The sequence below is a fragment of the Saccopteryx leptura genome, chromosome 6 (assembly GCF_036850995.1).
Source record: "Saccopteryx leptura isolate mSacLep1 chromosome 6, mSacLep1_pri_phased_curated, whole genome shotgun sequence".
In the NCBI taxonomy this organism is placed as follows: domain Eukaryota; kingdom Metazoa; phylum Chordata; class Mammalia; order Chiroptera; family Emballonuridae; genus Saccopteryx; species Saccopteryx leptura.
Genome location: NC_089508.1, coordinates 185,634,771 through 185,658,465, shown reverse-complemented (window position 1 = coordinate 185,658,465; position 23,695 = coordinate 185,634,771). Strand labels below are relative to the sequence as shown.

Below are 23,695 nucleotides of genomic sequence, written 5' to 3'. Positions count from 1 at the left end.
CGAGGGGAGGGGCACGGTGTTGGGGTGGAGGCCTGACAGAGTGAGGGAGGGGCCGGGGGACTACCCGGGGAAGGAACGTTCCGGAAAGAGGAAGCAGCCGGTGCAAGCAGCAGCTCCGAGGCGGAGTGAGCGTGGCACGCCTGGGAGAGGGTGAGAGGGCCAGTGTGGCAGAACACAGGGGTGAGGACACCGCTGGTCGGCACGCCTGAGGGGGGAGCAGGGGCCAGGCGACTGGCGAGCCCTCGGACGTGGACTGAGCGCCTACTGCGGACACGCGCTGCGGAGACCCCCGGGGGCGCTGCGGAGACCCCCGGGGACGCTGCGGAGACCCCCGGGGGCGCTGCGGAGACCCCCGGGGGCGCTGCTGAGACCACCGGGGGCGCTGCTGAGACCACCGGGGGCGCAGCAGGGAGCCCGACGGCCTTCGCTCTCGGAGAGCTGACCTCCCGGCACAACCTCAGATCCCCCCTTAACGGGAGGGGAGGCCAGCGGAGGGTTTGCGGAGACTGGACGCTGGCATGAAGGGCTACGACCAAAGAGACCAGAGCCTGCTCTGCAATTCCGAGAGCTGCCCTCTGGGCGTGTTCCCTGGGCCGGTTCCTCGGATGGCCCCGTGGGCTTGGCAGTGACTTTGATGGTTTTCTGGTTGAAAATAAGCAGATGATCGATTATGCCAAGTCCCCCCATCCCACCACCACCCCGATACATCAAGGCTTAAACTGTGGTTTTCAAGTTTCAAAGGAGTACGTGTTGAATGTCTCCAGGATGGGAGGGAGTGAGGGAGGAGGAATGAAAAAAGGACAAATCGTCACTACCAAAGGACGCACTGGCACTGTCACGGTGACAGTGCTGAGCATCCCAGCGCCCCTTCTTTCTTAGAGCTGTTCGGGGCAGGGTTTCCAAGAGAAACAGGGATCAGCATTAAGCAATGAGGCCCGGCCAGGGCCAGTGTGCTCCCTGGTAGGTGACGCTTCCTGGGAATTCTTGAAGTGGCCTCGATGTCGCTGCCCACTCGCCCAAGAAGGGCAGGGCCGGATCGACCACTCCAGTCCCTTGACACACAGCCCCCAGCAGGTGCTCGATTAAGGCTGGCAGGACCCACCATGATGCCTCCCTGCCTTCGGCGGAGCGCTGGGTCTGTCCGAAGACAGGGTCTCCTTGGGGGGCATGTTACACCCTCTCATATGACACCATTGAGAACAGGGAGAAACGGTTGAAAACCATACGTCCTGATCTCCTATTTCCAAGACATTCCCTCAGTCCAAAAACACACGTGTTCCCAGTGACGAGGGTAAGTCATAGAGCTTTGCGGTGTTTGGCTACTTTTTCCTTTTAGTGAACACATGTTCCTGTTGGGGGCCATGCACACGGCTGTAAATCTACAACAGCTGAAAACAGGGTCACAGCCGCTAAAGTTCCAGGGAGGTCGCCCTACAGGGTCACTCCTGACCTGTAAGAGCCGGTTCTGAATGTCGAAACTATGCCCTCGTTGATGGGTGATGGCTAAAGGCACTCGCTTTCTAAAGAGAGCACAGTCACGTGAAGCTTTGGCACAGACCACGCAACGAGGGGGAGGCTCTTTCCCTCTGTCCTCTCTGTTCCCCTGCTTACTTCCCCTTCCAGAAGTCAGTGTGGGTCACTCCGCCCTCAGGGAACTGTCCTAAAACCCAACACAGGTGAGATCTGCTGACTTATTTTTATGCTTCCCAACCTCTTGTACCCAAGTCTTTAGTCAACAGTGCTAGCTAACATTTGATCAGTTAATTGTGCCTTGGACAGGAACAATCCCTGTGAACGATTGATGGCGGCGGCCCCAAGACATGTACGATGGCACAGCACTAGCAGGATGAGTGCCGCCTACCCCTCTCCCGTCCCAGAGAGAGCTAGCTGTGCCCGGGCTGGGCACGGCTGGATGCATTGGGGATGGCACCCCGGGAGAAGTACCCCCACCCCCTGCCGCCTCACAGATCTATAAAAGGATAGAGAGCAGACAGAAATCACTTGACTGAGTTTGCAAGCCCCCGATCTCTGCAATCTGGATTAGCGTCTTCAGCCGGACCAGCTAAAAATCCAGTCTTCCGATCAAAATTGGTTTCAGCCAGAGGCCTTGCCACTTTCCCGGTGGAGACCGCGGGTTGCTAGGTTACCTGTGAGTGAGCTGTGAGGGCTGTGAACCAGTCAGATGGACTGACTGATCTCCCCAGGGTGCTTTCTGTTTGCTAGGCATTATCTCATTTATTCTCACAGCCACCTGATGAGCTCGAGTCCTTATTTTACGGATGGCAAGACTGAATGTAGAGAGACTCACCGCAGACATTCCACTACTACGTGGCAGAGATAAGATTCCAACCCAGACCAGGCTGATGCTAGAGTTAGTCTTGCTCCTCTTCCCGGTACTGCATCTCACGGCCCAACGACAAGGCTGCCATTGTCACTTAAGTCATCAGGTCCCCACTTCCTCAAAGGCAGAAGGGATGCCTTTCATCTCTGCATCCCCAGACACTGCGTGAATATTTGTCGAGTGCCTGAACGGACTGATTTGATAGTTCCTCTTCCCACAAGGTCATGCCCTCATCATGCATGCCTTTTGATCCGACCCAGGAGGAGGGAGGAAGGTATTGCTCTGAAGACCATGTGAACCACAGGGTAGGGGTCAGGTTCAACGACGCCGAGGAACATCTCAAGGCTATTCCAAGATGCACCAAAGCTCTACCACGAGGCCAGAAGAATGAAGGATTTTAGCTCTCGGTGCCTGGCTGATGCGATTTCTAATTTACTGAGTATTCCCATCTAATTGTCTTTAGCCAACGGTTTATCAGAAAGGTCACGTTTGGCTCCTTGCCCTCCTAAGATCAATAGGAGGGTCTTATTGTGGGCTGGTTGTGAACATAAATCAAATATATCGCCGAGGAGAGAGGGAGCAGACTGGGAAAGTGTCCAGTCAATCAATGATCTTCCGAGGACTACAGAGGAACAGGCCCCAGGCGCTGGAAGGCTTCTCGCAAAGCCTGGCCTGAACCTTCCACCAGACAGCAGTGAGGCTGTGGGCAAGGTATCGCCACTCCCCGAGTCTCCTCTCTTGTCCCCAAGATGCAGATGATAAAAGTGACGCCCTCTGAGGGTCACTGTGAGTCCAGCCCAGCGGCGTGGCAAACACTCCATCACTGTTAGCTGTTAGTATGAACAGGACTGTTATAAAACCTTGACATACTGGAAACCCTTTCAGCCCGTTAGTCCGTCCTTGAGAATTCATTGTTAGGAAATTATTTAGAAACACACGAAGGTATGCCTGCAAGGATGTTTACTGTAGAATAATTATAATGTTGAAAAAAAGAAGAGACTGGTAAAAAAAATTTTAATCTATACAATGAACTATGTTGTTTTTTTTTTTTTTTTTTTTGAGGTATTTAAACTGAGTTCATAGAAGAATACTCAGATTTAGCGAGATGTTCCCTTCCTATTATTAAGCACATAATCAGGGTAAGAACAGTATGCAGGGTATAATCCTCTGTTTGTAAAAATGATTACGATGTGTGAACAGAAAACTGGAAAATATACGAAAAATATTAATGTTTTCTATTTTTCCTATCGTCATCATTTATTGCTTTTATTATGAGAAAAACACAAATAAAAGTTACCTTTAAAAAACAATAGAGCCCGACCAGGAGGTGGCACAGTGGCTAGAGTGTTGTCTTGGGAGGCTAAGGACTCAGGTTCGAAAACCTGAGGTCGCCGGCTTGAGCGTGGGCTCACCAGCTTGAGCACCAGGTCGATGGCTTGAGTGTGGGATCATGGACACGACCCCTTGGTTGCTGGCTTGAGCTCAAGGTCGTTGGCTTGAGCAAGGGGTCACTGGCTCGGCTAAAGCCCCCTGCTCAAGGCACATATGAGAGAGCAATCAATGAACAACTAAAGTGCTGCAACAAAGAACTGATGCTTCTCCTCTCTCTCCCTTCCTGTCTGTCTGTCCCTGTTGGTCTCTGTCTCTCACTAAAACAAACAAACAAAAACACACACAAAAAAGCAATAGATATTTGTTTTGTTTTATTTGTTTGGGGGCTTATATTATGGATGTTTTGAAAAATATGCTAATAATAGCTTCTATCATTTCTACATGCCAGTGTGGTTCTAAGTGCTTTATAAAGATGACCTCATTTGCAGCTCACAACAATGCTATGAATGTGTAATAGTGTCATCCCCATTCACAGCTGAGGTAACTGAGGCACAGAGAGGCTGAGTGACTTGTCCAAGGTCACACAGCTTGAAGGTACTAGAGCAGGGTCAGGAACCTATGGCTCGCGAGCCAGATGTGGCTCCTTTGATGGCTGCATCTTGCCCGCAGACAAATATTTAATAAAAAAAATAATGTTAAAAATATAAAACATTCTCATGTATTACAATCCATTCATTTCCTACCGCTCATGTTCATGGTTGCGGGTGGCTGGAGCCAATCACAACTGTCCTCTGGGACAACACCAAATTTTTATTGGATAATGCTTAACGTACACAGGTTGTTGTATGGCTCTCATGGAGTTACATTTTAAAATATGTGGTGTTCGTGGCTCTCTCAGCCAGAAAGCTTTCTGACCCCTGTACTAGAGGTTGCAATTCAATGTCAGACAGTCTGAACTGGTCCATATTCTTATGACCAAGTTCATTTGTGTCTGAAACAGCTGCATAGGCATGCCATAGAATAATTATTTAACCTACATCTTTATTTGCAGATTTAAATATTTAAGAGATATAGTTGAATCTCCATACTGACTTGGTATATACATAATAAGATCAAGTTATCTAAAGATATTTGAAATTTGTAAAATTACAAATTTTACCCTTAGAATGAATGTTTTTTAACAAATGAGAAAGTGATTGATTAGGACTGTATCTTGCAAAATAAAGCTAATTAAAAAAACTTTTTTAAAAAAATCTCACATTGAGGGAAATTCAAGTCCTATCTGCAACTAAGCTCCAATTGTTAGAGTCAACACTGAGTTTTCACACATACACAAAAATGTGACACCAACATCTCGCCGTCTCTCGGCTTCATCGATTGCGCAACGCACCCTGTTTCCAGAGATGTCAGAAGACCAGCTTTCTGCGCATCTCAGAATCGATGAACGGCGTCGGAAACAATGTGGCCTCACTCTAATTTGACGGGCTCAACACCATCAGGAGGGCTGTTTCTGTAAACATATCGAATGTCTTTCTCAAACTTCCCAGGACCTCTCCTTACATTATCATCATCTCCGTCTTGGAAGGGTCTCTTGTCCCCTTTTGTTCCTTCTCTCTGCCACCCACGTGCTACCACAGCCAGACCCACACTGACACACTGACACCAGGCTCCTGCCCCCCCCCCCCCAACCTTAAAGCAGACCTCCCGCGTCCCTTTCACTGACTTAATGAAATTCCTGTTTGGGGCATGCGTTGCTATTTTTCTTGGCCATTGGTCGTGTTTACATGGGACTGCAGGTAGCTCCCGGAAATTCTGCCCACAGAGAGGAGACAAAGGACCTGTCAGGCGGCCATGTCCAGTACATACCAGCTTTGTGACCCTGAACTCTGTCTCAGCTCTTTCACGGGGGACACGGGGCTGCCTACCTCCTCGGGGTGCTGTGAGGATAAAATAAGCTTATGCATGTGAAAACAGTTCTTGGCACACGGGAGTCCTCCAGGCAGGCTGACTGTTATTATCATGACCAGGGTTAAATGAGGAGGGGTCTCTGAGCAGAGCACATTTTTTTTTTTTTAAATCAGAGATCACATCATTAATGAATATTTTTGTCCTATTACGACTTTTGCTTCCCGACGAAACATCCTCACTGGATAGGCTTCAGTGAACATTTAAAAGCCATGGATTTTTGTGAAGATCTTGGAACAAACCCTCTCCTAACATCTGTAAATGTAGATGTGAATTTCCTTACTCTTGTTGTTTATCAGCCTGGGTGAATGCACATTGACGTGTAGCTGCTCAGATCAAGTTGCATAAGCAATGGTTCTGTTGGGTCCTGCTGGACCAAGTGCCAGGCAGAGCAGGGGTACAAGTTCGTGCCAGGATGTTAAGCCAGGAATGCAATTGCAAGTGAACATGTGACGTGTCCCATAATGAAAATTGTTTTTCATGAAGAGAGTCGCAAATAATCTTATTCCAAGTTTGGGGTGCAGCTTCGCTACTTTTGCTTTGTGTGTTTAGGGCAAGGGATGGGAGGAGCTACTAGGTATTTTATGTGATTTAACCCGCAGACAATTATTTCCTATCCCCCCTCTTTCAAGCCCGTGGATCAATTTAATTGAAAAGTAGCTAGAGCCTGTAAGAAAAATGATGGAAGAAAATACTGTTGCTATTTGCAGCTACTTGCATATATTGTGATTTTTCTCAAAACTGGGCAAACAACACAAAGCACATAAATGAAATGAATATAAAGATCATGTCATCATCAATAGTCTCTCAGTGCCCATTTTACTCAAAACAGACTTAAGCTTGTCATGGATTTACTTAAAGAGACAGCAATTACTAAAATAAAAGTACCAAGACCTATGGTGGCAAATACCCACATTTCAAGCCCTCAAATGAATAAACCTTAACATTTTGTCACACGTATTTCCAGTCTTTGTGAGCGCATGCGTGGGAGATGGGAAGGGAGCTTGCCTTACCTTTAATGTTTTCCTATGGATAAAATAAGGATTTTTTAAACCTAATTATCAGCCCCATTCTCCTCACCTATTCCTAGAGGAGCCCACCCTAGGAGTTTCACGCCTCTCTCTCTCTCTCTCTCTCTGTGTGTGTCTGTCTCAGTCTCTGTCTATGTATAATACACACACACAATAAACATACATATACAGAGATTAGCATTATAATAATAAATATAGATTTGGACTATAAACCAGGGGTCCCCAAACTTTTTACACAGGGGGCCAGTTTACTGTCCCTCAGACCATTGGAGGGCCAGACTATAAAAAAAAAAACTATGAATAAATCCCTATGCACACTGCACATATCTTATTTTAAAGTAAAAAAAAAAAAACAAAAACAAAACGGGAACAAATACAATATTTAAAATAAAGAACAAGTAAATTTAAATCAACAAACTGACCAGTATTTCAATGGGAACTATGGGCCTCCTTTTGGCTAATGAGATGGTCAATGTGCTCCTCTCACTGACCACCAATGAAAGAGGTGCCCCTTCCAGAAGTGCGGCAGGGGCCGGATAAATGGCCTCAGGGGGCCGCATGCGGCCCGCGGGCCGTAGTTTGGGGACCCCTGCTATAAACTATACTTATGCTCATACAACTGTTACTTTATCTATTTATAGATGGGGTTCTATATGAGATTTCACTTGAAGATAAAGGCCTTTGCCCAGAAACTTTGCAAACTGCCAAACTGTAGCATCTCTGAGTCCTGCTCAAGTCTAACATGGGGTTGGGTGCTGTGCCCTGTAAGTTGCTCCCATTTTCTCAGTTTCCGGCTTTCTCCGCCCCAGTTCCGCGTACTTAAGCGTTACCCTTCCGGAGAAACGCACCCGGAGCCCGCCCGGCACCCGTCGAGACCGGTTCTCTTGTAATGCTCAAGCGTCCCCCGAGACTTCTCCTTCGCTCTGCTCCTCCCTCCCTCCCCAGGAGGGGCACCCACTGATTGAAGTGGCAGCTTCAGTTCCTGTGAGGGTGCCACCAGGTAACCGCAAAGGGGTCTCTCAGGAAAGCCCTTTCCAAAAGCCCTTTCAATCCAACACAGAAGAAACAAAACCTTCTCTCGGTTTCACAAAATCCTTCCAGATCCCTCGAGCTGGGTTTGCAAAAGAGCCTGTAAAAATGTGCCTCCCTTCAATTAAGCAAAAACCACAGATGCAGACCACAGGGTGGTGACAGCCAGAGGCAAAGGGCGGGGCGGGGGGGGGGGGAGGATGGGGACGGAAAGAGACTTTGCTTAGGGCGACAGCACACCAGGCACTGTGCAGATGATGTTTTATTGAGTCGCACACTTGAAACTTGTAGGGCTTTGAGAACCAATGTCACCCCAATAAATTCACGATGAAAAAAATATGCGTCCTTTCCAAGTGAAATTAAACTGTACGCGATGTGTCATGCGAGCTGACAGTCAAGCCCTGGTATTTCCTTTGCGGTAAGCACGCAGACCACAGCTCCCCGGGAAGGCTGAGGTCCGGGGACAGCCCGTCTGAGGGGCTGACGGGCACTCGGAGGGTGCAGAGACGATGGCGCAGAGACAGAACCAGGATGCCCAGAACACCCGGGCGGCTCCGTGTCCCAGGGACCTGGTTAGCATCACCTTTGCTGAAAACTGTGTGTCGTTTGCTTACTCAGACAAGCAAGAGGGGGACAAGGAGGAAGAGGGTCCATTTTCAAACAAGGCTCCGGATTGGAAAGGGATCACCCAAGCTGGCAGAAGCTGACACCGCTAATCGCCAGCTATAAGTTTATTTCTGCAGGGGGTCATTTAGGGGAATTCCGCTGATGAGGACCAACAGGAACGCTTGCTCAGCTGATTTTATCTTGGTCCACACATGCCCAATCTGCCATATTTGCATCTATTTTTAGTATGATCACGGGGCAATTGGTGATCTCTTAAATAGTCCCCTCCTGTCGTTTGCGGCATGGCTAGCTTTGCTTCCCATCCGCAGACGCACCTGCGAGGGTGCACATCCCATCCAAGCACTAACCAGGCCCGACCCTGCTTAGCTTCCGAGATCAGACGAGATCGGGCGCGTTCAGGGTGGTATGGCCGTAGACAAGGGGTGCACATCCCAACAGAGAGCACTGGGGTTGACAGGGCGGCTCCTATGTTAGCGCCACTCAATCTCTAGTACCTCCTTCTAATCAGCCCCCCGGAGCGGAGCGGCAACCCCATCTCACACTTCCCGGTTGTCCCTGGAAGGTGCTGGGCTCCCGGCTCCATCAATCTGAGAGACGAAATAGGCATTTTTTAATATTTGCTAAACAAGACTGTGGAGACGGGGAAAGTCTCGGCAGGGCTCCCAAGCGGTAACAGCGTCTTGTTGTCTCAGGTTAATCATGTACCTAATTTGCCGATTATTGACTTGTTCTCACAAAGGATTTCACTTGGCTTGACAGATCAGTAGCAGTCAGGGATGAACTGTCAAACGAACTGGCTCACTGCCTGCACCACCCTGGATCCTGACTTGCAGACACAGCCTCGCACCGTGGCCGGGTCAGGTTATGATGCCTTTTAAAAGGCTGGTCAGTTTCCTCTCCAGAACTGGGGCCGAGCAAAGCGGACTCCCAGTGCCATCTGGGGAAATGCATGAGGCTTCCTCACACACACACACCTCTTCAAGCTGGTAGGTGATGGCCGGCTCAGAGCAACTCTTTCTTGTTTTTGGTTTAGGTCTTCAAAAATGCAAGGCAGGCTATATCCAAACGCTGCATTTAAAAGGCAACATAACATCTCCCTTTCGAACTCACCAAGATTAAACAATGCTAATACTCAGTTTAGACAAGGGACCAAGCAAACAAAATGGGCACTTCCACACTGCTGGTGCTGGGGACTTCCACAAGGACAATTTGGCAATTCACACAAGATCCTTAAGGGTCACTTTGGGGAAAAGAAATAAAGAGTGTACACAAAGACCTGCCACGAGAACGGGTACCCCAACATTCTGCTGTGCGTGATCAGGGCTTCCTATTGATACATGTGGTTCTCCTCCAACCAGGGACATCATAGGTTACTTCCTGCCCCGCTGGAGTTAGGATACGACTTGCTTTGGTCCATAGGAGAGGGGTTGAAATGCTATATGGTCCATGTCAAGTAGAATTTTTTTCTTCTTTTTTTTTGCATTTTTCTGAAGCTGGAAATGGGGAGAAACAGTCAGACAGAATCCCGCATGTGCCCGACCGGGATCCACCTGGCACGCGCACCAGGGGGCGATGCTCTGCCCCTCTGGGGCGTCACTCTGTTGCGACCAGAGCCACTCTAGCGCCTGGGGCAGAGGTCAAGGAGCCATCCCCAGCGCCCGGGCCATCTTTGCTCCAATGGAGCCTCGCTGCGGGAGGGGAAGAGAGAGACAGAGAGGAAGGAGGGGGTGGGGGTGGAGAAGCAGATGGGCGCTTCTCCTATGTGCCCTGGCCGGGAATCGAACCCGGGACTTCTGCACGCCAGGCCGACACTCTACCACTGAGCAAACCGGCCAGGGCCCAAGCAGAATTCTTAGTGATTAGTGCATAACTTGCCCCCTTCTCCTTGTCTCACTGTGGAGATCTAGTCCCGTGCCTGGTAGTGAAAGTTCCATAGCTTTGTGTCCCTGAATGAGGCTGACACTGAGCAAAGTCTAAGGCCACCCAAGGTGAACATATGAAGGAGGGTTTCTTCAGCAAGTTTGCCATTTGTGTGTGTGTGTGTGTGTGTGTGTGTGTGTGTGTGTGTGTGTGTGATGATTCTTTGTTGCAAAGAGCTGCCCTGTGCGTGTTTAGCAGCATCCTCAGCCTCCACCCACCCGGCTTCCATAGCAACCTCTTCCCAAGGTGACAACCAAGCATCTTCCAGACCCTGCCCAGGGCCTCTAGGGCAGGGTAACGTTGCCCCTGGTTGAGAACCACTCAACAGACAAGAAATAGCCTCTCTCATTTTAAACCACTCAAATTCTGAGATTCTTCTTCATTTTTATTTCTGCAACTGATATGTTTTGTTATGTCCAAAAATACTATCTAAACATTTAGCAAAAGAGGACTGCTTCAAATTATGGGTGTTTTTTACTTTCTTCCTTTTGTTTCTCTGTGTTTTCAAATATTTTTCTTCAATGAAAACAGTTTGTTCCTTAATAAGGAAAAAAAAAACCTAGAAAATTAATTTTATTTTAAAATAGCTCTTTTTACATAATCACCTAGCTCTATATAGTATTTGCTAGGGCCATGCAGAATGTCTTAGTATGATATAATGACGTCTTGCATATGACATCTTTGTATTGTGCTTTCGTTTGCAAAATGTTTTCTCATCCTACCTTTATTATTGTTGTGCAATTTCAACAGTGTGGGGCAGGTAACACAGGCAGACAAGAAATCTGAGACTAAAAAGAGGTTAAGGGACATGTCCAAGGTCAGCTGGTATTTAATATGTAAGCGGGGCTCCGTTCCCAGTCCTCCCTTTGCTCCAGGACTTTCTCCCCTGTGCCACATTGCCTCTCCTTTTTGCCACTTGCAAAAAAGTCAGCCGGGGCAGACTCTGACTCTTGCAAAATTTAAGCAGGTAAGGAGGGATTCTCTCTGCACTTAATAGCCTTGGACATGGATACTAAACTTTGTAGGCTCTTGGTCACAGCACGATACTCAATAAAATTTAAGCATAGCCATTACATGCAACACAGCCAATAGAATTTCATATTCTCTCCCCCTCCCCACCTCTTTCTCTTTCTCTCTTCCCAGCTCAAACGGGTCACCTTGGTTAGACGGCCAATCCCCATAGAACGTATGTTCCTGGAGACGCTATGCCAACAGAAATGAGAAATCCTGTAATGAGATAGTCACTTATCCCTGCGAGGAGCTAAGCGCCGTCTCCTCGAGGAAATGTAGCCCATCAAACGGACATGAATGCATGTAACAGCGGCCAACGGCTGTGGGGCTGTGCAGGGAGTCATCTTTATTCTCCCCTTCCCTTTCTAAGGAGCGTCCCTACATTGTACCTGTCTCGTTCGTTTCTCAGCAGCCGCACTGGGTCTCGCTGACTTGATCCTCCGACACACACTCCTCTCCCAAATTGGCAGCTGGACTGAAACCCTTCAAACGCATCAGCCTGTGCCCATTCATCCTCTCTCCTCGCCACGTGATGGGACTGTCCCTGGGGCGGAGCTATGCTGAGAGGACGATCACTAGGACCATCACTGGCTTGGCAGGGGAGGGACAGTGCGGTGTAGCCACAAAAGCAGGAAGTCACTGCCGTCGAGGGTTTGCGTCCTGAGTGTCAGAACAGCAGGGAACACGGGGAGAGTCGCTCTGCCTGCTGTCCACTATCACGCAGTCACAGCGAGTTACCCACCTGACCTGCCAGGCTCACTGGCTTTCCCATGATTCTAGTTGCTCAGAGCCCACAAGGGAAGGGGGGATAACAGGGCTTTGAAACAATGTTGGGAAGAAGTGCCCCCCCCCCCCCACCACCCAGCAAGTTCCTTGCATCCTACTGGCTGAAGGGAAAGTTATGCTCAGCTATACCCGGACGCATGCTCACACTTCCTTGAATAATGCCGAAAAGCAGATTCCACCACTGCGAATCCTTCAGTATGCCACAGTGGAATCAATGGCACCCGAAGGTCAAGGAAACCCCGTCACGATCTGCATAACCTCCCGGGAGAGCGCCCCGCCGCCCGGCCAGAAGTTATAGAAATACCTCCAGGACGCCTCTCAGCGGAATCCCTCTTTTTCTTGATGAGAATCTCTTTGAAAAACAGATGTGCTTTTGGTATCAGGAGTTCTGCTTGGTCAGGGCTATGTCAACTTATCTCTGGATAATCAGTGCCTAAGCCAATAATTTTTTTTTTCCCCGATGGATGGATGAAGGTTGTATTGATGACCATTTTCCATACGGGTCCCTATAGCATGGCTTTGTATGGTAATAAAAATCTCCACAGCCCTCCCTGCTCAGAAAGGAAATAGTCCTTTTAAGTCCCTTAGATCGATCATTTTATGCTTTAAAGATGCAGTCGCAAATCAGTTTCACCTTGAGAGCCAAGGCTGGTCAGTAGTTAGCCGGCTGCCTCAAGGGTCTGCTGGAGGTAGAACTCTGTGCACTGAGTTTTCTGAGGCAAACGTGCAGTCATCGATTAGCAATGTCTGCCACGAACTAAAGACAAAGAAATCCTGGCCGTCTTGCTTGCTTTCTTGCTAATGGGTTTACGGTTTTAAACTCTGCCAGTTGAATTTTCTAGACGAATACCCTTCCGACACGTTTTAAAGTCAGCTCTGACTGGTGGATAAGGATGTTTTTTTTTTTTTATCCCTCTACTGGAGTGTTTTCCTGACATACTTCCTTATGTCCTTGCAGGGTTTGAAAACGAATGAGTCAGAAAAGCCAACTTGAGTTTCCTCTGGAGAGACAATTCTTATAGAAAAGAAAACCAAGCTAGCTGGGTGTTCACTCAGCTCCAGGGGTATGTGTCATACAATCTCTACAAGGGCCCGTGAAAGGAGGGGCGAGAGGAAAAGCAATGAAATCCATCGTGTAATCCAACCTCTTCATCCCCAACGCTGGGAATAACGTCACTACCACAGTGCCCAAGACCTCCCAAGGAACTGAGCTCAGGGGAGACCAGGGGAGTCACCGAGAAATATATAGCTGCTCAGTTTTGTCTCATGTTCCGTCACTCTTTTCTTAGACAGTGGAGTGTCGCCTAGGGGTGATATTTTAACAAAGTAACCCAATAGCCAGAATGCCTGGATGTAAAGTACCCAGGGAAGGGATTCACCCCCAGGTCCAGCAAAGTGGACGCTGTCAGGTAGGGATGTGACTTTTTTTTTTTTTTTTTGAGATCGAACTCATATAACATAATTTTTGCCATTTTACCATTCAGTGGTTCTGAGTATGTTTTCCATGTTGTGCCCCCACCCCAATCTAATCTCAGAGCCTTTACATGACTCCCCAAAGAGACCTCGTACCCACGAGCAGTCAGTCCCAATTCCACCGTCTCCTGCCCCTGGCCTCACCCACCTCATTGACGTCTCTGCGGATTCACCTGTTCTGGACACTATAAACAGCACCATTTAATATGTGACCTTGTGCTGCATGTGGCTTCTTCTGCTTAGCATAATGCTTCTCGGATTCACCCACACTGTAGCATGTAACAATACTTCATCCCTTTTTATGTCTGAATGACAGTTTGCTGTATAGGATATATCACATTTTGTTTATCCATTTATCAGTTCATGGACATCTGGGTTGTCTCCGCGTTCTGACTATAACGAATAATGTTGCTATAACACCCGTGTGTGTGTTTTTCTGAGAAATGATGTTTTCAGTTTTCCGTGGTTATCTACCTAGAAGTGGCATTGCTGGGTCATGTGGAAATCTTGCGTTTAACTTTTCGGAGAACTTTCAAACTCTTTTCTACGGTGGCTGTACCATTTTATTTTATTAATTTGCTTATTTATTTTTTAAATGTTTATTGATTTTAGTGAGAGGAAGGGAAGGAGAGGGGAGAGGGAGAGGGGGGAGGGGGAGGGGGGAGAGGGAGAGAGAGGAAGAGAGGGGAGAAGGGGAGGGAGGGGGGAGGGGGAGAGGGGAGAGGGGGGAGGGAGGGGGAGGGGGAGAGGGGAGAGGAAGAGAGAGGAAGAGAGGGGAAGGGGGAGGGGGAGAGGGGAGAGGGAGAGAGAGGAAGAGAGGGGAGAGGGATGAGGGGGGAGGGGGAGGGGGAAAGGGGAGAGGGAGAGAGAGGAAGAGAGGAGAGGGAAAGAGAGGAGAGGGAGAGAGGGGAGAGGGAGAGAGGGGAGAGGGAGAGAGAGGGAGAGAGAGGTAGGGAGGGAACTGAACCAGCATCCTCTGCACTTCTGGATGATGCTCTAACCACCTGAGCTATCCCACCAGGGCTGCACCGTTTTAAATTCTCACCAGCAATGGATCATTTTACCAATGCTCCAATGCTGTAACACTTATCATTTGTCCTTTAATTACAGACATTCTAGTTGCTGTAACGTGTTTTGTTTTTAAACTCATGGTTATGTCAAGCATGGTCATACCTGGGCATGAGATGGTGGAAGTCCCCTTCTTATGTAAACACCGAAGAGAGCGTCCTTTCCGAGGGAGATGTTGAACTTCAGGAACTGGGGTTGACTGATGTGAATCTGTGACCTCCAAAACACGCCTGGGGGGACTTCCTGGGTCACACGCCGACCCACTTCTGCCTCACCGCTGTCTATGCTGCTGTTTTTCAGTGACCAGGGCCCTGGGAAACAGGCAGTGACATCGAGTCAGTGCTAGTTGTGTATGTGCATTGGCTCTACGTTTCTGCTTAATTACGTGCCTGGATTTAAACAGAGTATATATGATTAAACTCATGGCAAGTTGCTCTTTAAGTCACAGCTTACTACATGTAGGTATTAAATAACAAAGCTATACACTCACACCCCAGGGCATCTGAAATACTGCCGGTATGCTTTCTCCGACTCCGGAGACCTCCCTTTGCGGGTCAAATATAATTCAAGCTGGAGTCAGCTACGTGCAAGTTAAGCTTTAACAACCCAGAATGTAAGCGGCTATAAAGCAACATCAGCGGGGTGGGTGGGGGGTATTCATGCGGCCCCACCTTTCATTCTTGCAGCCTTTCATTGTTCTTTCCCATCACAAACAAGTCCATTTCTCTGCCATTTTTATAAATTAAAAGAAGAAACAGAAGAAGTAGTCATGGTAAAGAAAAATCAGCCCAAAGGAAGGAACTCAGACAATGGGGACAATGGGCTGACCTGGTGTCAGGAGTGACCCCTCCTTGAGCGAGAGGGAGGGGTCTGAGAACCACGCAGAGACCACAGCACTCTGACGGTCACCGTGATGCGTGTCTGTTGCGTGAACTGAAACCGTGTGTATGGGAAATAACAGTTGCCCACACCCACCCAGCTTCCTTTGTAAATTTAGTAACAGCAGTCTCAGACCTATCTGGACAGGGGATTTGTAAATAACAACAAACAAGCCAGTGCTTCCTACACTCTTGAGGAACCTAGTTTTATGAAGGTCATTTGTGACTCCTTCAAATGCATGCTGAACGTGACCAAAAAAGAAAGAAAGAAAAAAAAGAGATCAATCTCTTATCTTCTTGAGAATTTCTAAACCAACTGAAACTGGAGACAAAAAGAATATAAGACATGTTTTGTTTGGAGGCTCTTCTCCCTCTTCAATGGTCAGTTGGATGGCCTTATTGATCGGAACACTTCTTCAGCCCGACAGGCAAAGGGTTGGCTGGAAGCTCCCCTCTGCGTTCTGTGACGGATGAACTCTTCTGGAAACATTTATCGATACACGGCCCACTACGCATTGCCAAAGGCCTGGACGGCCGGTCAGGAGAGGTCAGAAGGTTACTGAGGACCAGCTTGAAAGGTTGGTGAAGCTGTCTCACTTAGGAGGGACCTGGTCTGTTCCTATCTGACCACTCCACCGAGACAAGACTTGTGGGTGACCTTGGAGCCAGTTTCTCCATCTGTCAAATGAGGACGTAACGTGTTTAGGTCACTGAAGGTCTTCCATATCTGAATTATAACAGAAAACCACAGAGTGACTGGAGGGTCTTAAGTGTGTGTGTTTTTTTTCTTTTTCTTTCTTTTCTTTAGCGAGAGAGATGATTCATTTGTGTGGAGCTAAATAGTGGACGAAATAAGAAGTCAACACGGGCTTAAAATAATGTGGACGGAACACTGGTTCGGACCGTCAGAAGACACTCTTGACCTCTAGAATAGCAAAAGGGGAGGATGGGCTCCCAGGGAATGTTTGGAAGCTCCCATCATATAACATCGTTAAGAAGTAAAGAAACAACTATGAAGTCCTGAGCGGTTTGGATGTTTAGATAGGGATGAGATGGCTTGTTCCTCAAGCAATTTTTATGTCGGCTGATAGACACGGAGTGAATCCCCGGCAGGGGGAAGAGTAACAGTGTAACACAAAAGAGCAGAGACTGAGGGTTGATGCAGCTTTGATCTGTGCTGAATGTATCAATCGCTCCCTGCCTCAGTGTCCTCATTTGTAGAGTTAGAACACCATTATTTATCTCACAGGATTGCTATGAGGATTTAGTGAGTTAACCCATGGGAAGTTTTTAGAATAATTTTTGGCACAAAAGACTAAATAAAAGTTAGTAGTCATCATCATCATTATCTGTAAGGCTCTAAGCCTAAATTGCATCCTTTATTTTGCTAAAATAATGCCAAGTTCAGGGGGAAACACTTATCACCAGTTGACCAGAAGCTCTGATTATTAAAAATTGAAAAATACTTTGTACTTTAAAATGCTGCTTTGGACAGACTCTCCTCTTCTCCCCCTGCCAAATTAAGGCCTTTTGGGGGAAGGGATGTATAAAAAGATTTAGTAAGGAGGAGTAGCACAGCACACACCTGGGGAAGAAGAGTTTCGGGGCCTCAGAGAGTGACCAAAGGTAACCCCAACAATCATAGTGTGGCAATAACTTACAGAGATGGATAAAAGGGGATCAGTGGTGATGGAAGGAGACTTGACTTGGGGTGCTGAACACACAATACAATATACAGATGACAGATCATAGAACTGTATCCTGAAACCTACGTAACTGTATTAACCAATGTCACCCCAATCAAGTCAATGAAAACTAAGAAAAATAAAATAAAAAGGGTCTTTGAAGACATCATTGCTCTTGAGTAGGAGGGGCTTTCATGACTGTTGGGCGTTCAGGGTTGCTAGGTTAACGGCAGGATATAGACAAGGAGCAGGAAACTGGCGACCGCGAGCCCGCCCCTCTGCCGCTGACACCTACAGAGGTCGGGCCAGACGAGGACATGGAGACACGCAGGGAGCTGGCCTCCAGACAGCGCTGGCTCTGGAGAGTTCAGGAGAGGAGCCACGGGGGTTGGCTCTTGTCTCAGCGAGACCTTCTTCTTTTACTGGACCTCAACCTCAAGACTCGGACTTCCGTCAATTAGCTGCCGCCACCAGTGACTGCAGGCTGCCTTCTCGGTTGTCACACGTCCTCCTAGGGTTTCTGACACTCCCCTTCTTCATGTCCCATCCACTAAGGGGCTCAGTGCACCCGGGTGATGAAGTACAGGTTTTGCACCCCGACAGAACTGGGTTCGAATCCCGACTCTGGCTCTTCCTTGCTGAATGATCCTCAGCAGTTTGCTTAACCTTTCTGGGCCGTCATTCTTCTTTTAAAAATAAAGTGGGGATGGCCTGACCAGGTGGTGGCACAGTGGAGAGAGCACTAGACTGGGACTCAGAGGACCCAGGTTCAAAATACTGAGGTCACCAGCTTGAGCGCAGGCTCTTCTGTTTCAAGCAACGCTCACCAGCTTGAGCCCAAGGTCACTGGCTTGAGCAAGAGGTCACTTGATTTGCTGTAGCCCCCTGGTCAGGGCACATATGAAAAATCAATCAATGAACAACTAAGGTGCTGTAAGGAAGAATTGATGCTTTTATCTCTCTCCCTTCCTGTCTGTCTGTCCCTATCTGTCCCTCTCTCTGTCTCTGTCACAAAAATAAAAAATAAAAATAAAAAAAATAAAGTGGGAATGATAATAGCAGCTACCTCCTAAGGTGGGAATAACAAATGAGAGTACACAACACAGGGCTTAGTATAGTTCCCAGCACAGCATCACAGCAAAACAAATGCTAGCTACTTACACTGAATGAAATAAAAGAACGGAAAACTAGATGGGGAAGCATTTGGCTTTCCTTTCAGAATAAAGGATTTCCTAAAAGAAAAACATGGTGATATATATATATATATATATATATATATATATATATATATATATATACACACACACACACACACGCGCGCATACATGTATATGTATCCATTATCATTATCCATCCGTCTAGCTATCTGTCTACCGAGATGAGAATAATTCTTCTGGAAGGGACTTGACTGTGGAACAAGCTTACAACTGGGAATCAGCATCTGTTCCCATTCCTGATTTCTGGTGGGACCATCTAGAAGCGATTACTTCATCGATTAGCTTACTTTATTGACGAACCTGCTGTATGAAGGAACACTGAAATGAAGGTCCAGGGCATCTGCACACTGGAGCTCTCTTTTCCTTTACACCCCGACCCCCACCAGAAACACAGGCTCTTTCTCTGAGTTCCCAGAGCACTCACACCTAACTCCACAGCAGCACCTGTCGTTAGGTACTCGGATAGATTTTGTTCACCTCCTTCGGTCTCTCCTATTAGACACTGCGCTCCCTGAGGTCAGGCAGAGCGGCGAATTCCGCGCTGGGTTCCCTGGCGTCGGCACTGGGCAACCCGCGGCTGCTGCACATGTGCTTGTTGACCGGAATCAAGTTTTCCTGCCCATCTGATGTGCATGTTAACCCAACCCCTGTGACTAGTGGGTGAAATGAGAGCCTTCAGGAAGACTGACTTTGAAAAGTTGCATGTAAACTCCCCCTTCCCAAAAATAAATGAATAAAACTGCCTTTTGAATGTTTTATGGGACTATTTATCATGTAAAAGAAACTGCCTTGTGGATCCTTCTGAAAAATCATAAGGAAACTCTTAGCTTACCTTTTGTGTAAAATCTTATAAAGAAACAAGCAAACCAGGAGAGTTAGAGTACCCTGGAGAGGTATTTAGATTATTAACTGAAAGTCAAGGGTTCTAATCCTGATGCATAACGACTTTGGACCTTCTGTGGAAGGGACAGGGTGTCTATAAACTATCTGGTTAAATTTCTTGCCAGTAAGCAGCTGGCTAGTTTAGGAAGGTCTGGCTTTCAAGGTCTTAGTGCCCTTACCTACGGAATAGTGGCTTGGACCCAAAGTGTCTTAAGTGGCACTCCTGTCTAGTCTACTGCGGCCCACAGAGTGAGCCAGGAGGGTCCTCTCTGGGTAGATGCTGTAAAGGGTGGGCGTGTGGGTTTGTGGGAGTGTGGGCGTGGGGGAATAGATGTGGTGCTGGCAGGAGGGAGGAGGGTGACTTCACTTTTAACAAACTTGATTCATGTAACCTAAGTCATCATTACTGTTAAAAGCGAGGGACTGCTCTCAAACTAAATTCTCCAGATGTGCAACTGAATCGTGCTTTTGCCAAGAAAGGTTTTTACTTGTGTGTGTGTGTGTGTGTGTATGCATGCTTTTATGCATAACATTTTCATTTTGAAATAATTTCAGATTTACAGAAAGTTTTCAAAAACTGGTACAAGGCATTCCTGTTTATTCTTCAGCTACATTTCATAAATGTTATACATGCTTGCTCTATCATGTTCTTACTCATATACATAGACAATATATGTATATTTATTCTGAGACAGTGAGAGAAAGTTACAGACAAGATGCTCCTTTACCTCTAAGTACTTGTGTGTGTTTTTTTTCTGAAAGAAAGGATGTTCTTTTTTTTTTTCAGAGCCACCATATAATTATCAAAAATTAAAAATTAAAAAAAAATTTTAAAAAATTAAAAGAAAAAAAATAGAAAATTAATATGATACAATGCTATATTCAAATTTCCTGATTATTACACTAATATTCTTTCTGGCAAAAGAAAAAAGACACTTTCTCTATATTTCTAAACAATCTTTGAAATGAGTGTGCATACAGTCTGTAATTTTAAAAACAATAAAAAGAAAAACAAAATCCGTTTTGCCAAAATGCTGTCTCCAAAGACATAAGAAAAGCGGATGTTGCGCAGAGCTGCGGCCAGTGTGGGGCACTGTCTCAGTGACTCCGTCCCTGGAGGTCAAGTCCCTGGGCTGGTGTCCCAGAGTGAAGGTCTGTGCTGCTCTCCGAGGTCCAGGGCGAGGGCAGCGGCACAGGCCAGGCCCCCTGCGCCACACACTGCCTGCCCCTCGGCCAGGCCGGCTGCTCTGGGACCACAAACGCGGCCAGTCTCTAACGGGCTGCAACTGACAGACGTGCAACAAGTCTTGCCCTCCAGGGAAGGTCCCCTCACACTGAGCGCTTCTGAGACCTCAGAAGACAGAGTGGCCCAGCCACAATCAGCTCTGTGTCTGAATCCCAGCTCTGACGACGAGGAGCTGTGTACCTTCAGGCAAATCACTCCCCCACTCTGAGCTTACCTACTCCTCTGTACAATGGGGTTCCTTCTGAGGATTAACCCGGGCAATAGCTGTAGTTCTTGACTTGTAGATGCTTCTATACCTTCCTATTCTGTTGCTGTGCTACCTAGAGACAGCTGTAACCCCCCCAGATTTGCAGAACCAATTTGTGATGGTCGAATTTTTTTTTTTTTTTTTTTCGTTTTTCTGAAGCTGGAAACAGGGAGAGACAGTCAGACAGACTCCCGCATGCGCCCAACCGGGATCCACCCGGCACGCCCACCAGGGGTGACGCTCTGTCCACCAGGGGGTGATGCTCTGCCCATCCTGGGCGTCGCCATGTTGCGACCAGAGCCGCTCTAGCGCCTGAGGCAGAGGCCACAGAGCCATCCCCAGCGCCCGGGCCATCTTTGCTCCAATGGAGCCTTGGCTGCGGGAGGGGAAGAGAGAGACAGAGAGGAAAGCACGGTGGAGGGGTGGAGAAGCAAATGGGCGCTTCTCCCGTGTGTCCTGGCCGGGAATCGAACCCGGGTCCTCCGCACGCTAGGCCGACGCTCTACCACTGAGTCAACCGGCCAGGGGTTTTGTATTTTTCTGAAGCTGGAAACGGGGAGAGACAGTCAGACAGACTCCCGCATGCGCTCAACGGGGATCCACCGGCGCGCCCACCAGGGGCAACGCTCTGCCCACCAGGGGGCGATGCTCTGCCCCTCCAGGGCGTCGCTCTGCCGCGACCAGAGCCACTCTAGCGTCTGGGGCAGAGGCCAAGGAGCCATCCCCAGTGCCCGGGCCATCTTTGCTCCAATGGAGCCTTGGCTGCAGGAGGGGAAGAGAGAGACAGAGAGGAAGGAGCGCAAATGGGCGCTTCTCCTATGTGCCCTGGCCGGGAATCGAACCCAGGTCCCCTGCACGCCAGGCCGACGCTTTACCACTGAGCCAACCGGCCAGGGCGTGATGGTCGAATTTAAAATACAGGTTGCCTCGTGCAAACAAAATTCACTCCAGAGGGCTGAAGGGTGGGGTGGGTCTTACTGAAACAGGTCGTCATTGTCCAGAGTTGCTAAAATCAATATACAATGAGCAGTCAATACGTCTGCAAATGGGGGGGGGGGGGCTGTCTCATGAATTAAGGTGCTACAGCCAGAGAAAGTAAAGTCACAAGTTCATTTGCTCCAAATTACAGGTGTTGACGTGTGCTCTAGCTGCTCCTAAGACAGGAACCACCTCTGCGCGGCCAGTCAGTGAAAAGTGGCCAGATTTTTATTTACTTAACAATGATTCATGAATGTCCGAAGCAATGCTGGGCGAGTCATTCATTTATACTTTCACACCACAGATATTTATTGAGCAGCTACTATAGTGCTAGGTAATCTCTGGTCAACAATCAAAACTGAGGTGCATGTCATATTTCCATCATCCCTTATCCAGGCAGCCTGCAGTCCGGGGTTGCCTGGATTTGGTTTGGGCTTAAACTGGCAGCTTGCTGAGAAGAGAAACTGAGCAGCCATTCTGTGAAAGTCTACCACCACCCTTGGGTTCCAGGCAAGGACTGAGCGAGCAGGATCCAGTCCAGCCCACATCTCCCGGAGCTGCGGCTTCCAGGTCAAACGCCGACTTTCTCTCTATGAGCTCCGAGCGAAAAGTGGCGATGGTGATCATTTCGCCCTAAGAAGCAGATGCTTAAGACACCAGCGTTCTGGCTGGTTCACCACCAGCGGAAAGATGAGATCTCCGGGTTTCTAGAAGCAACGCTCTAATGATCAATTCTGCAGGACAGCCCACCTCGGTAGCTCCACAGAAGATTGCCCGTGTAAATGGGAAGCCATTGCCTCTTTCAGAAACGTGTACCTAAAATTCCAACCAGGTAACTAAGACCGATGTCGAGCAAATCGACAGCCTCCCGTAGCCACATTAGGAGCTAATCATTTCAGAAAACGTTGCCATCATTCACTTAGGAAACAGCGAGACTATTCCCCAAACAAGTGATAAAGGGAATGGACTCAGAGTCATACCGGGGGAAATGAAGCCTCCTGTCAATACTTCCCAAACTTAACCAAACTCTGGGGGCTCCTTGGCATAAATCTGCCTTGCAGATTACTCTGCCTCACATATTTTTATCTGTTGCAAATAAAGTTGAATTCAGAATATTGCTTCAGTCATTCCACCTCGTTTCTATTTATTGGGGAATCAGGACGATCATCTGAGGGTTCTGTTTAACCAAGAGATGGGCGAAAAGATTCTCCGAAGGAAATTAGAGTCGCTGCCGCAGAGTACAGCTCATCGAGGCGCCACCCCGCTTCCCGGCTGGCTGACTGTCAGGAGTCGATTTCCATGCTGAGCCTCGCCGCTCTTGTGATGCTATTCACAACATCACCCATCGTGGTTCCTGTAACATCCTCGTCATCTTAGCTGAAAACGGTCAACTCTTGGTCACTGCCCGAGTTAACAGATATTTCTACATCTGACCGTTCAGGTGGTCTTGCTTCTGCATTAATCTGTAGCTCAGTGTATGGGTATTATTTATGGCGGCTAATATGTATTATTAAGGGGTCACTACTGGCCGTGTAATCTCCTGATACCTTTGTGATCCCCTCCCCCCCTCCCCACTTTTCAGATGAGAGGACCACAAAAGTACAGTGATTTGCTTCAGGTTGCAGAGCTCCTAAGTGGTAGATCGAGCACGGCCGGCCACGTCGGACCAACATCGAGTCGCACCTGCCCAACCGCTATGCTGACGGCATTTCAGATCCTGGGACAGGTACAAGAGGGACAGAAACGGCATCCACGCAGGTGGCAGAGACTGACCTCTGGGTGCGCAGGGGCACAAAGGGTAGGTGCTGGGTCTCACTCCTAATCCCCACGCCAAGCCGCGCTGGCGCTGGGCACAACGAAAACTGTGCAACTTAGAACGGGGTGGTGGGTGACCATCGGAGCTCACACCCAGCAACGGGGTGCCTGTGCCTGGGGCCCACCGCTGACAATGACAGAGCGTGGCCTGCAGTGAGGGAGGC

General features: G+C 48.2%; 1 protein-coding gene across 3 annotated transcripts in view; it reads right to left on the bottom strand.

Annotated features, from left to right (window-relative positions):
* The window catches only part of TENM2 (teneurin transmembrane protein 2), a 1,124,432-nt gene that overhangs the window by 172,873 nt on the left and 927,864 nt on the right, over window positions 1-23,695 (bottom strand). For all 3 annotated transcript variants that reach the window (XM_066344467.1, XM_066344468.1, XM_066344469.1), the window contains exon 8: window positions 14,689-14,894. In XM_066344467.1, coding sequence (XP_066200564.1) covers window positions 14,689-14,894 — 206 coding nt within the window. The remainder of the gene's footprint in view (window positions 1-14,688; window positions 14,895-23,695) is intronic.